At 44.0% G+C, this 15318-nt stretch overlaps 1 protein-coding gene across 1 annotated transcript in view; it reads right to left on the bottom strand.

Annotated features, from left to right (window-relative positions):
- HCN4 (hyperpolarization activated cyclic nucleotide gated potassium channel 4) overlaps window positions 1-12867 on the bottom strand; it is a 104596-nt gene extending 91729 nt beyond the window's left edge. Inside the window, exon 1 of the mRNA XM_072871667.1 lies at window positions 12164-12867. Within this exon, the coding sequence (XP_072727768.1) occupies window positions 12164-12867 (704 nt within the window). The remainder of the gene's footprint in view (window positions 1-12163) is intronic.
- Window positions 12868-15318: the final 2451 nt, after the last annotated feature.

Below are 15318 nucleotides of genomic sequence, written 5' to 3'. Positions count from 1 at the left end.
AGGTAGTGGTGGTCTGGATGTGCGAATCACCATTCCGTGGTACCAGGGAGAGTGATATTTGTACAGATGATTGACATGCTCAGCTCTGTTTTACGCTTCTCACATTCACATCACTCATGAGGTATTGTATTATTAGATGCACCCCCAATGTTTTGTATTAATTCCCAAAGCAGACTCATTCACACACACATAACACATCCACCCACATGCAGTAATGGTTAGACAGACACAAAGCTATCCAGCAGCCAATTATTTGGGGTGGGAACAGCTTGCATTAGCTCATGATGAAGCTTAGCCTTAATTCTACTGAGCTAGAAAGGCTGGGAGCTGTGCATTGCTCTCCTGACTGACTGCAGATCTCAGAGCAGGGCAGATGATGTCAAGGCAAATCTTTTTTTTGACTGCAGTGCAGATTTTGCTGTGTGAATTTACTTGCAGATGAGGCTTCCAGATCTCCTGTTCAAAAGCAGAAGCCCTAGGCCGTACCCACATCTGCCACTGTTAGCCTAAATTCCTGTTTGTGCTGCAAAAGGAGTATGCAACCAGCAGAGCTGCCCTTGTTTGGAAGGCTTTGGCCCAACTTTCGATCAATATACGTAGACAACAAGAAGCTAGAGGAATTCGCCCCATTTGGGTGATGGATCCGGAGTAGATGAGAGAGGAGTGCCTGTGCTGCAAAGAGATAGCAGAGGAACCTAGTCATAACGGGAATACACTGAGAGAAGCTACGAACAATGTAACTTTACACGAGGTTTTGCAAAACTGAGGACCAGAAACTTTCCAAATGCAGTCAGGGTTGAGCCAACAGTCATTGCCAAACCTGGAGTTTAAGTTGGTCTTCAACCCAGGCATTCGTTCCAATTCCCAACTGTGGAACAAGCCTAGCTGCTTTCTAACCATAGCATACATGGTGTATCACCTTAACCATGGCTGGCGTGATCTGAAGCACACTTGTGCTTGCACTAAAAGCCAAGGGTCACAACAGGTTATCTGAAAGATTCAACAGTCGGCGAGCTCAGAGGATGTTTTCTAAAGCTGCCAAACCACAGAAAAGGACAGACATCTTGCCAGCTCCTGTGCCAGACCTTTTATTTGGGAGTGTTTATTAAAGTCAAGAAGTCATATATTCCCAAAGAAAAGGGTAGCACACCCTGCACCTCACCCTGACTAGTGAGGAAAAGATGGAACATTTTCTTTTTAGAGCATCTCCAAACCCCATGCAGGGGGTGCACAATTCTCATTTACAGACACAAAAGGTAAAATTCACCTCGTCTCCTTCCCCTTGCAGGCTTTTTTCCTATCTTTTTCCAGCCTAGTTCTAAATGTGCCGCATGATATAGCACCATACATGGAACTATACAGGTGTTGGTAACCAGTTTCCTTATTAAGACAAAGGAACCCATTATTCAGAAACCACCTAACAGTACATGGATCTACTAATTTTTGTGGTCCTAACAAAAGATGGACAGGAAATGTAACCAAATCTACAGCAGTACACAGAAAAGGATAATCATTAAGAAATTCTCATGAAACTGCCTTGTAGATATTAACCACACCCTTGCTGACATCTACTGTGGCATCTTCTGTTATGTTAAAATATTTTAGAGTTCTACAGCATCTTCCATGGCCCCTGGCAGTACCACCACCCCTTTTCCAAAGTTGGAGAAATCAAGGCACAGAGTACTCTGTTCAGGATGGCTCGCAGGGTCAAAACCAGATGCCTGACCTTCCTTCCAGTTTGTCCTTCTATCCATTATACATTGCTTATGATTCAAAGTGTATCTACAGCTAAATCAGCATGGGAGAACGATACAAATGGTTTGTACAGGCATCAAGGAGAACAGACCATGATCTGTAGTCTAGACTGGTCCTTTCTCCTCCCTTCCCCACAATTCACAAAAAACCAGGGATGGAAAAAAATATTCCTCTTGTTATTAATAGAAGTATAACTTGTGCACGCATTAGTGCTTTAAAGCAAAGGGGGAATGATCAAGCATCAAGAATTTGTGCTTAATGAAAGTGCGTTTGCTATTGTTAAAAAAGCTGCATAGGGTCAGTCATCATTATCATTTCTGTTATCATCGTGGCTGTTGGGAGAGCTAGTCCAAACCTTGACACTGCCAGGAAACGTCACCTTTGCACTGCTTCACTATGCCTAATGCAACTTCTGCTTCTCTGCAGAGAGCCAAGATGTCACTGCGCTCACTCAGCCCACACCCCTGTGCTCTGCACCATCCCTCCAGCCTAGTCACAAAGGTGGAGAGAGGTGAAAGAACATGCAGAGCAGGGCTGGATAATTAGGGGCCTTTACTTCCTCCCATCCCCCGGAGACATGCACATACACACGCGCATACACAACTCCTTTGCAGATGAGACATTGCACTGGGTAACAATGATGTTAGCACTGTGATGAGTTAGCACCTTGCCCTGAAATCACGTGTGAAGTAACAGCTCGGAGGAAGGGACTATTAATGTGGAGTCCCTGAGTCTTTGGAATGCAGCTGTTATCTCCCTCACAGCTTCGGAGAGCTGATAACTTTGCAAGACATTTCTTTCCCACACCCAGGCAAACCTAAATGCACTTCGCTAGGCTTTCCATCCCCAAAACATGCAGGGGTGGAACTGAGCATCAGCCTGTAACAGTGCTCAGCAGCTCTCACCAGGAAAACTGAATCGCATCAGAGTTCCTCTGCATACAGCCTCATTGGAGCTGCGAACAGGGATGAGGAGTTACTCAGTGTACAACTACTGATTTCCTGGCAGTCACAAGAACCCTGAGCACAGCTGTGAAAAGAAAAAAAAAGGAGTTATAGCTCCTACACTAGAGTCAGCTGGCAACTTGCAGCACCTCTCCTGCCTCTAAGCTCTTTAACAATAGATGCATAAACACAGACAACCTCTCCATCCAAAGAGGCAGAGATTTAAATCCTTAATTAGCACATTTGGACGAGTCACCACAAATGAGATTAGCTTTTGCGCATCGCTGGGGAAGCAGTTGTGCCCCTATAATGTCCAAGTGGTGGGCCCTCGAGCTGACCTTGGAATTCCCTTTTGGATGCTCATCTGCTTTGCTCTCACCAGCACTGTCTTCCCCTGCTGCAGGCAGCATCTCTTCAGGAGTTAACAGCCTGTTTTTACTACAGTCTGGTGCTAATACTAGGCATGGGGTGACCATATTTGATGTCAGCCACTGCGAATATACTGCATGGAATGAATAATCTCAATTTGTAAAAGGACTTCCCAGGTAGCAAACCATTCAACATGGAAAAGTGGCAGAAAAAGGTCTCTATAATAGCACCTTCTTAGCCCAGCACACATCTGCTCTCTCTTCTGTGTTTCTGGAGTCCTAACGGCTTTGTCTGCTGACAAAACCTGGGTTTTAGTGCTGTCAGCACTGCAGAGCTGTAGAGCTGCACAGAGCCAAGCTGCGTTCTCATCTACCTTTTGCTTCACCAAAAAAAAATGCCCACTTAAGCAAGGATACCTGAGCAGTTCTTACTGCTTGTCATATATAAAGCAGCTTTGATTTGGAGACCCCAGGATGAACTTGCAGTGCTGCTTGGTCAAGAAACCTTGTCCTAACTTGTAGGCTGAAAAGCAACTGTTTTACAACCATCTCACTAAGAAATGCTCAGTTAATGTGGGAATGAGTACTGTATGGCTGCTAGAGGAAGAGGTTATCTAAAGGTTTCAGAACAGAACTTAAATCAACCCTATTCACCATAAAAACTCTGAGTCTTCTGTAACACAGAGCAAGTAAATCTCATGAAGTTATAGATCACTGGACACCAAAAAGGTAATGATGTCACCAGCCAGGTGCTGCCTGATTTGAAAGATGGTTGTGGATACTGCACCTGCATCAGCAGTCACAGGGACACATGTGGGACACTGAGAACCAATAAAGGAGGAGAAGAGGAGGTAGGTCTCTCTACATGGAAATAAACCCATGCTCTATTACAAACCAGGGAAGGGATATAAGAGCATTTGTCAGAGTTGGTGATTTTCTTAATTCTTCCTCTTGGCCTTGAGTTCTGGAAATAGTCTCACCCCTCCGCACACAGGAACAGCCTGGACCTTGTTCAGCCATAGACCTCGTGGCGTAAACATTTAGGGGTGAAATCTTGTGCTCTCACTAGCCACTTCCCTACAGAGTGGTCTTTCCCTTACACTCATCAGTGGAAAAGGGTTTTTTTGAAGTTCTCAAAGACAGAAAAGGAGTTGGCACCTTTCTTTTTGAGTGACATTCATCTGTAGGTAAATTGATTTAATAGCTTGTTAGAGTGCCAATTAGAACCAACAATAACTCAATTGACCTATAACTGCCTTGGCACCAACACAGCTTTCAAAAATAAGAAAAAGGAAGAAATCTGTGTTCCGGCAGAGATGAGAGCTCAGATAGTTGGTTTCAGGAGCAAACTGAGGGATTCATGAGCTTGCTAATGAGATGCTCATAACACATCGGAAACAAAGACGAATTTCAATGGTTTCAAGCTAAAATGACACTATGTTATCTCCAGACAAAGATCACTCTTTTATCTGTATAATAAATGGATTTCAGTGCAGCAGAAGTGACTCTAAAGCAGAAAAAACTCAGTGCAACAGAAAGCACTTAACATAGTTACCTAACTAGAATAACACTGTACTGAAAACTTAAGTTTACCTGCTTATAATAGTAGTGAAAAGTCCTACACTGATTCTGTGTGTGCCTACCAATAACCACCTTTCGAAAACACATTTTTGCCTCAAATAAAATCTGTTTCACACTAATGCAGTGGAGATTGTGCTGCTATACAAATTCATCATTTTAAATGCTTAGCTCCAACAATTGAGATATTTCAAGTTCAAAAAATAAAAAATTAGTAGAGTTTGTCTAAACATTGCTGGACTGGTAGTGTCCAAAGATGGAAAGAGGGATAATGTGGAAGGGTTTTAAATTACTAGGCAAAATGATCCATTCTTAAATCAGGAAGGAAAGCAGGGACTAAGAAAACTGAGATTGTTTGAAGAGTCAGAAGGATGATAGCAACTAAGAATATATAGAAGGAGAGGAAACTAATCTGGGGAGACCCACCCAGAAAAAAACCTGAAGGATAAAGATGGAGACTGGCAAGGGAGGGAACTGGACTGAGTAAGGTGTCAAGTGCAACACACTGCAACTGGAACACTGCAGGGGGGGGACACGAGGCATTACTAAAAATTAAGGTGAGGTGGAAAACTGATCAGATGATAAGCTGGGTATTTGAAGCTAGGACTGGCTGGACGAGAAACCTGCCACAAGAACCCTAGGAAATGGAGATGGGATTGGTGGGATAGAAAACACAAACTTGAAGGGAGGGATGGGGAAAACAACAGGTTCAAGAGAGCGGGGCAGAAGGCATCATGCTTAGGTACTGGGGAGAAAACAAGCAGGGAGTTTGTAATAAGCAGAGTACGTTACCCTTCGAAGCCTGAAGAGTAACCCAAGAATCTGGTGCATCATTGTTCTTTTCCTGTAACTACCTGCTACAGCCATTGCTTAATTCAGAGCAGAGGGCAGTGCAGCATCTCGGAAAGATCCATACGTGCTAATGAACCCAGAGTTATTACTATAATGAGGATGAGGATTTATTTGTTTTTTAAAACCTTAACAACTGTACAAAAACACTATATTAAAAATTAGACTGTAAAGTCAAAAGCTCAGGTTATGAGATAGCAGAACAGAGGTTAGCTGTACGCATGTATTATGTTACAGTCATTACATGATTCAAAACAGTTCTTCCCACAGAATTCATGTTTCACTCAAGATGAGAGGAAGGGCTTGAGGCAGACGTGTGCAGGAAAGAGATTTTCTATAGGAGCTCATTTCTTGCACAATCTGGAAGGTTTGCAATAAAAGAGATAAGGAACTGCAGAATGAGATGTGATGGCTAGGGCAGATGAGCGGTGCCCTGGAGATTCCACCTTTGCCAAAAAGTTCCTGCAGAGGTGTTAGCCAAATTGCTCAATCCAAAACTGTAATTAGAATAATATTCTTAGGTGATGATTAAAGAGAACACAACGTCATTGTTTACAGCTATGATTTTTTTTTTTTTTTCCCTAACAACAGACAAACTAACAAACATCAGAGCCTTGGGAAGAGGGTGGGTGGGATCGGCATGCCTATTTCTCAGTCTGGCTGCTCACCAAGCAAGTCTAAGAAATGGTCCAAATCAGAATGTCCCAATCTTCTTAAAGCACCCATTACGCTTAAAACAAGTAGTCATTACCTCTGTGCTCTTGTCTTCTGGGTCACAGCGATGTCTGATTCCTTACTAAGCACCCACAGAGGCAGAGTTCTGAACACAAGGTATGCTATGGAATGCTACATACTCTGCAAAACAGGTCCTCAAATTGGCTATACCAAGTTAATGAATGTTTTTGACCTTAATCTCTATGAGTCTCTGCCACCTCGCTATAAACTGGGGATGATAGTACCAGTTTCCTAGCCAAGGTGTCAGGAAGCAAAATGAACATTTATTGCTATTACAGTTGACTATTTTATAAGTGCCAAAGAAAAAAAAAGCCCATAAGGAAATTAACCTGTTTTTTCAGAATAGGATCTGAATAAAATGAAATAAATATGGTATGCTATCTTACAGGGAGAGATGGAGAAAATGTTAAATAGTTTTTCACAAAGGAACCATCCCTGTGTGCACTGAATGAGGCATGGGCTTCTGTGGAAGAGATAATGTGTTCATCTATTGGCAGAGATTTGTACGAAGGGCCTGAATTAAGTTTGTGCAGGAAATCTTAATCATGGCACTTCTTTAAATCTCAATGTTTGCTTTAGTATTTATTTATACTCTTTCATCTCATTTTCTGCACATGAACATACATGAAAATACCGTAATATTATATGATGATAGTCTTAAAACATATTATGGTGATACACCGAGGTGTTTCATTTACTGAGGCTTTCCTGTTCTCAGATGCTGCCTTTTGTAGCATCTGAACATGGCTCATACAAAAACCTATATCCCCACATTGATTGTCTAGCGTGGGATTTTTTATCCTCTACCTCATGACGTGAACTAGGGCATGAAGCATGTGATGACTTGCCTACAGACATGGGAAGTATGGCTGCACTAGTTTGGTCCCCTCAGTTCATGGTCACAAAACCATGTTTCTTCTCCTGCAGCTTGATTCACAGTCCACTGAAGACAACAGAAGTCAAATCATGCTGTTCAGTGGGATTTGGATTATCCCTCATATTATTCCTGTTTGATCCCCTCGTTCTGCTCCAGCAAAACTGCCCTGGGAATTGGCAGGAAAGTTGTCTGCAGTAAAGACAGCAAGATCTGACTTCAAGAAAGCATCTCCCTGTCCTCAGCTAGCAGTGTCCCCACACTATTTTGAGGCAACTGCCATCAGCACGAACAATAAAAGAAGACAGCGAAGTCTATGAGCTGCCTACCAATAAACCTGTGCCTGATTTGCACTTTGTGTTTGTTTCTAATGACAGGCACAGGTTCTGCTACTAATGCAACTATTTCCCAGACCTTTCTCTGTAAGCAGAGGTTTTACTGAACCAGAATTTCAATTTGCTGTACATAAGGCTCACACAATGGGTAGCTTTCATTTTACTTTGCTATGAGCAGTGAGCAAGTCACAAGATCAGAGTTTGCCATTGTGGGTTGCTTCTGAATGTGGACAGGCATGAAGCGAGGCCAGCACAAGAAGCAGCATTCTGGGCAGCAGGTAAAGAAAAGGGTGTTATTGTCTGAGAGCAGGGAGAGCAACACCCACCTAAGTGAACTGCCAAAGTCAGTGAGCAGTGCTGTATGCTTCACAAATTGTTTACCCTTCTAACAAAATAGTGAAAAGCTTACAAATTAAAACAATCTCCACAGACAGAGCAGCACTCCATGAGGCACTCTGGAAATCAGTTCTACTCAGGACAGTGGAAAAGGTAAACATGCATCCTTCCCATTTTTGCTCAATCCCACCAGTGGTATTGGGTTCAGTACTTAGTACTATAATTAGTAAATCCCACTGATTCCCCACGAGAAGGCAGTCTGAATGACACTGCTTAGAAGTCTGGAGCAGCATGAAGGGGAGCGAATGATTTTGTTCTTCAGGAATTCCCCTACCTTATACATCGTACCTGAGCATCTATTTCTTTTGGTGCCACAGAAATCTCCCCAGGTTCCCAAGCAGAGAGGAGGCTCTGGCAGAGGAAGCAAATGAAAAAAAAAAGGATCTGTTTGCAGACATGTATTACAAGGGAGAACAGTGGAAAGCAAAATTCCACAATCTGAAATTGGGACTGTTACTGAGTGGAATATTTTCCATTGTTTTCAAGAAGGCAGCAGCTTCTCTTTTCTGTGAAGAAGTTAATAGATTACTGGGCAGTGAATAATGTGCAGTTCTATTTACATCCACTGTTTGGAGTATTTTGGTCCTTCAGATAGTGTATCTGTTCTCAGGCCTTTCTAAAAGCAGCATGCTACACTTTTTTGCAAGCAATTCTGGATAGCAGCTACAACCAATATGCTTCAGTCAGCTACAAACTAGATAGATCATTGTTTGTCTGGAATTTTTTTACTAAACCAATTGTACTGGATCAATGCTTCCTCTAAAGCAATAAATTACAATTCTATCTACCCAGTGAAAAAGCTTTCAAAATCGCAGATAAATCTTGATCTAGGAAATAAAGTTTGTCTCTGCACCGATGTCCGATCAACCACAGATGCAAATAAACTCAAGCCACTAGCACATACATCTGCACCTCAGAATAGGAGCTAGTATTCTTATTTTCATTAGAAATTGCTAAGATAACTTTTAAGTGCTTCTAGAACTAGTCCACTGCATTAGTCACGAGTACTCAGGGACACTGAGTTTGGTTTTTATAAAGGTCATTTGGTGTCTTTTCCCCTCACAATGGACTAAAAGCAGAAATCAAGAGAGCCTTAATCTATATTAATTTGCTTTACTCTTGGAGGTCCATAGATTTGTCACTGGAGTTAGCCATATTAGATGCTAAAATGATAATTTAATGAGACTACGATGAAAGCCTCAGTTCTATTCTAAAACCGGAACTCCTCTCACATGGTGCGGAGGAGAAGCAGCTCCATGAAGGCAGAGGAATTACACCAGTGTCATTTCACAGCAGAATCAAGCTCCAGTAAATAGGGCTGGAGTGTTCCATTCAAAAGTTCACATCTTGAGCTGTACTGAGACAGGAGTCATGAGGTCTGGAGCTCTAGCAAAACGCCTGGAGATGCACCTCACTCTCAGAGGTGAAACTGGTTTCTCCAAAAAAAACAGAAAACAAGATCTGGGTCTAAATATTCAAATATTAACTTGAGACTTGTACACCAAATGCTACTGCACAGCTTTGGTGACAGCAAAGTGGAGGATCATGGAGACTCATGCCTGTTACAAGATCTTAACGCTCCAGAATCTGCACCCATCTATAACAAGGAGCAATCATGCATTGCACTGTGTAATTTGCAAAGCAGAAAATAGAGTCCTTTGGGTCAACGATATAGCTCTTGCAAATATTTTGATAATATCTGCTCTTTGGTGCAATCTGCTGCATTTCAGAGGTCAACAAATGTTATTCATATTCATGTGAGTTGTTTCTAAGACAGATGCTTTAGCAGCATTCAGTGAAGAAGGGAATATAAAACCCGAACAGAATCTGGGAAAGCTCCCTCTCTTCTCCTTCAAGGCAGCCATTGTTCATAGGTCATTTTTCATGGAAGCCCACGCACTTTCTCTAAGTGGCAGTCATATTCAAACAGATATGCTGCAAGTGACCTAGAAACAGAGGTGAACAAAGTTCCCCAGAAAATAAAAATACTGACCATACAGTAGTGCATCCAACTCCTCCTGGCCTCTTCAGACGTCTCCCTGTACAATCAATACCACTGCCCCATCTGATGCTGATATATAATAGTAGGGAGAAAGCACATATTTGTGTGCTAGGCTTCTGGCATCAATTTAGAAGAAACACAAAGTGGCAAGATATCAGCCTACCTGGAATCTGACCTCAAGCAGAGTATCTTGCACTGGCGTACAGATACCAACTCACTGTGCTTTCTCTGCACAAATACAAAGCTACAGCAGGGGAGGATTTTATTATTAATAGTAACGAGTCATACATGCATTCATATATCTCTGCATGCATATGAACATCTGAGTGTTAGCAGACTCAGTATGATCATCTTGCTTGAGAGAGTCTAGCTTGCCTGGAAATTTCATTCCTTTGTGTAAGGCAAGGAGTGGCCCTATAGCCAAGTATGTCAGAAATAAAAACTTACCTCGTAATTTATTGTGCTGTTTTAAGGAATAAAAACTGGTTCTCTAGGAATCTTAAAAAAATAAACTCTTAGGACCATCTCACCTTGGGCAAGGTGGTTACCTCAGCTACTGCTACAATCCTTTTACTGAAGTTTGCCAGTCTGGTTCTATGCTGAAAACATAGTCATAAAGATGGAAGGGAATAAATCCCCTATACAGATACATAAAAGGTATGCAAAGTGAACGCTACCTTTGCATAAATCCAAATACAATCCAGAGACTAAACCCAAAATTCCTTGAGGGTGTGACACACAGAGAACACCTTGCTAGAATAACCCAAGAAAGCACAGTAGTTAGTTTTTAACTCCAGACTCGTGGCAAATAATACAAAGATCTACAGTCAAGAGTATGAAATAATTGGTTTTGTTCTTTTTAAAGCTAATCACTCTCATGTTTCACTGCATTTGTGAGGTATTACTTGATCAGTCACAACTGGGAGGCAATTTTATACTCCTTCCAGTCCAGGTTTGAGTAAGATTGTACTTGCAAGGACTATGCATCATGATGTAGCTACTGGAAACCCTCATATGCTCAGTCAGCTGTGTGCTTGGGACACTTGAATGCACTGAATTTAAAAGACAGTGCAGTCTTCCAATTCACGTAGCCTTCTAATAACATTTGTTAATCCAAGCAAATATCAAGGAATCTGTTCAGTGCCAGTGCTGAATCTTCTAAGTGTGTGGACTGCTTCCTAAATCCCTAAAAGGTAATGTCAGGAGGTTTCTGTCGTTTCTGTCTTTGGGCACCCAAATCGATCCTGGAACTCCTTGCTGCAATTATCTTGCTAACTGTATTTTAAGGAATAATGCAAGGTTTCTTGAAGAGTCCAAGAATTCAATAAAATCATGTAGTTTGATAGATATGTGTTTGAATAACGTTCTTCTGCTGTGTGCTTTTAAATGTGAGATATAAGCCAGTTGTAATTAAAGTTGAAGCAATAAACCTTAGCCATTGATTGCACTAAGTAATTAATTATTGATTGCAGTATTTTACATACATATTGCAGAGAACAATTCACCTGTGCAGTACACAATACTTTACTCAGAAATACCCAAACACAACTCCTCTGCTACACAGAACTATACAAAAATTGGCTCTAGGACTTACAAGTTAATTTCCTTATTAACCTTCATGGAAATGTTGCTGAGTGAAAGCAAGCCATTACTTTCATAAAGACAATGTTAACTATTCCCTATCCAAACAAATTTTGCAAATAAGGATTTACAGATGCAAAAGAGAAAATCTTTCTTTGTAAGACTCTGAAGGTTTTAAGTTCCTTCTTAATGAATTCTGCTATCCCCTGCATGTATCAATTCCCGACAAGCGATGCTGCAGTAAGAAGCCCTACGGAACAGCAACAGTAGCAACATCCTTCCCTAACTCTTGGGGAAGGAGAATGGAGAGGACTTTGAGGTACGAAAATGGGAATTGAAACATTAATCAGGGAGACCATATGTTCTGAAGTGGAGATGTATGACTAATTAAGCAGCAGAACCACGCTTTTAGTCTAGAGTTGTGCATCAGGTGGGAACATTTTTCCCCATTTACACTGAACTTATGGAGAGACTTTCCTTTATAAAAAGCCAAAGCGGAAGTCATTTGTTGGTTTAAAAACACAATTTCAAATTAATAATAGTGTGGGGACACTAAAATTAAGCTTAAATATAAATGAAACCTGCAGACTGTTTGACTGGAGCAGATCTCGGATGTGTCCTCCAGCTCCTCTGACTAGGAAATTAACGAGGAAAGTTATGTCTGGGTGTGTGCTCTGTGCGGCAAGGTGTGAGCATGGTAGGGGAAGCCAGCTAGTTTTGAGTGGGCCAGGAGGGGGGGATTGTACCTGAAGTCGCTGTAGGGATGGATGATCCAGAACCCGGCAGACTTAACCCTTTCCTGCTCCCTCTCCACGGCTTTCTGGCTGCCAAACATCCTCAAGGAGAATTTGTTGACCCCCGGCTGGAGCATGGCCCCGAACTGCCTCTGCATGAAACCAGCTTGGCCCAGCCTCTGCTCCTCATCTGGGGTGATCTGGTCGCACCCTCCACCTCCTTCCACTTTGATAGAGGTAGAGGAGCAAGCGCGGGGGGGCTGCTGCTGGGGCTCCGGGGGAGACGCTGGTGGTGGGGGCGCTGGCAGTCCCTGCTCCAGCTCCCCGCTGCCGGGGAGGCTCTTGTCCTCACTGGGGGAGGCCGGCTCCCCTTCGCCGCCGATCAGCCTCTTCTCCTCGGCCGCGTCGTGGAGGTGCCTGCTGGTCAGCGAGGACAGGCTCCCTTTGAAGCGGCGGCAGTCCCCGTTGGTGCTGGTCTTGGCGCCCTTGCTGCCTGCCTCCGACTCCAGGAAGCCGGGGTCCCCCCCTCTGCCGGGGTCTCCCCCGAGTGCCCGGGTGCTCCCAGCAGAGGGCGAAGGCAGGGGCTTCAGCCTGATGCTTTTCCTCCGGGTGTCCTTGTCGCTGTCTTCCTCCTCGTCCATGATCGACGCCTTGGGTCCTATCTGCTGGGGCAGGCTGTAGAGCCTTTTGCGCATGGAGGGGGGCAGCTTGTCCATGGCCGATGCTGCTACTGCTGCTGCTGCTGTTCAGTTAGAGGGAGAGACCCCCCTGCTCTGCCCAAGGAGGGGAACTGTCACTGCCCCAGGCCCCTGCCTCCAGTTCAAGGGGCAGAAGGGACCAGAGAGTGGCGTGTCATCTCCTTACCAGACTGTGGCATCCACAGGCTCTGCATCAAAACACAGGCTCTGCATCCAGAAGGGAAGGAAAAAAAAGAGGGAAGGCAAAATGCCTCCCCCCCCTCCGTTGTCCCGATTTGGCTACTTGCTGCTTGTCTCCCCTTGGTGAGTGTTACTGCAATCCCTGTCTGCTCAGATCCAGAGCACTGGGCAAGAAGTCTAGAGGAGAGCCACACACTTCTGGCTGGAAGGCGAGGGAGGGCAGCAGCAGCAGCCGCCTTGCCATGTTGGCTTCGAGATGCAAATGTGCTGTGCCTCCCGGCGGGCAGACATCATCCGGAAAGCGAAGCTCAAGCCCGGGTGCCTCAAACTCCTCAACCTGCCGGCCAGTAACACAATGAACTGCAACCTGCAGCAGCCACTGCTTGCTTACATCACTGTCATCACTTATTCCTCATGCAGCCCCTGCTCCTGGGAATATTCATGAAGCCATCCCATTCTATTGGGTTGCCATAGGAGCGACTACTGCACACAGGCTCTGCCTACCTGAGCCAGCACCCAGGCTTCTTAAAAGGGCAACGCCTGGCTGACAAGGGTGTGTGTGGCTGAAGGGGCGCCGCAACGCTGCTGCTGCTGCTGCTGCTGCTGCTGCTGCTGCTGCTGCTGCTGCCGCCGCTGCCGCTGCTGGGCTGCAAGGACCGCGTTGCCCTGGCGCTGCAGAACTGCCGCTGAGCAAAAGTCACCCGCGGCTCGGCTTTAGCCGACAGTGCCAGGCTTAATGCCATCCTTGGTTTAACGGCAAAAATTACCGGGCGGCCGTGAATTTAAAAATACCAGCATAAACATTAAAAAAAAAAAAAGGAGCAAGAAGATTGCTTTTTCTCTTAGATGCTGACGATCCTTTCTCCTTCTGGAGTTGTGGCTGCTTTGTCGCAGGTTTGCTTGTGAAGACACAGGGGGGCTTATGGTAAAGGGGCAAATCCAAATCTAGAGGAAAAACAATGATTCACCTTGAAAATCTCACTTGCATGCAAAGCAGGGGCTTGGGGAGTGCCTGTCTTTCCTAGCAGAAGTTTGCCTGCTGGGAAACACGTTGTGTTTTCTACCGGTCTGCAAACCACCGAAGGTTTGGAAGGTTTCTTTTTCCTTTGCTGCCTTGCTTCCCCGTTAGACATGCAAAACGTTACTATTTCTCCCCTGCGGGGTTGGTTCTGTGTAAGTCATTCAAAAAAAAAGCAAGCTGCATCTCATAGAGCTCCCCTACCGGATTGAGGGAGGCTGGACTGGGATGGTGAAGGAGTGTGTGGGATGCGTGGGCTCTCCCTACGACACGGGGAAACCCACTTCCCAGTGGGCACCTGAGTCAGCGCTTCCTGCGGCTCACCCTCGACTAGCATGTCTCCCAGGAGGTTGGTCCTGGGAAAAGAACAGCTCCAGATGTGAATCCTTCTTCCTTTCACTGCTGGCTACAATGCACCTCGTATAATAGAGACCAAAGCAGTGGAAAAAAGCTAAAATCAGGCTTTTCCCTACTTTTTGTTCTTTGAGAGGTTTTTTGGAGAAAAGGAGGAAAAGAGGTGGCAATCAGTGCAGCCCTGCGCTTCTTTGGGAATGACTGTTTATTCTGGTACATTTAAGAAGCTCTTAGATCGATTAACTAGTTCAAATTATTTACTACTGCAAAGCTTTTGAAACCAGTGGAGTTAAATTAAGAATCTGTTTAGCCATATGAGAGACTGTTTGCATATATTTTTGTATAGATTCAGTATCTGAGGCTTTCTAGAATGTTTGTTGTTTTATACATTTAAAATCATACCTCCTAGGAAAAGGAAACCATGTGAACTGTGCAGACAGGCAGGGAGGCTAAACACAAGCAATGAATGCCCACTGCAAGCAGTGAGGAAATCCTCCCACTCTCTGCGCTTTTGCTTTCATAAGCAAATATTCACCTTTTCCCTTCCAGGAGTCACCTGTCACTGGCCTAAGGTAACTGCCATTTAAAACAGCAGGATGTTACTTAAGCTCTTACTTCAAGGAAATACAGCCATCAGCAGTGACTTCACCAGACACACAGACAGCACATGCTTCCTCCTCTTTGTTTGCCTGCTCTCTCACTCTCCCTTTTGAATCCTTTCTCCAAAGCATTTACCTGCTCCTCTTCTCCTCCCACCTCCTGGCACAACCTAGACTGGCTGTGACTCATTTGAAATACTCTACAGTGAAGCTACCCAGTGCAAATATTATTTAATATTATTATTTTCATCACAATTTCTGGTAGAACAAGCTTTTCAGGGGAAATAAATCTCAATTTTCAAATGCTCCTGTAGATTA

This window comes from Ciconia boyciana, chromosome 8, assembly GCF_034638445.1.
Source record: "Ciconia boyciana chromosome 8, ASM3463844v1, whole genome shotgun sequence".
NCBI lineage: Eukaryota > Metazoa > Chordata > Aves > Ciconiiformes > Ciconiidae > Ciconia > Ciconia boyciana.
The sequence above is the reverse complement of the archived record's forward strand: the minus strand, read 5'-3'. Positions and strand labels throughout refer to the sequence as shown.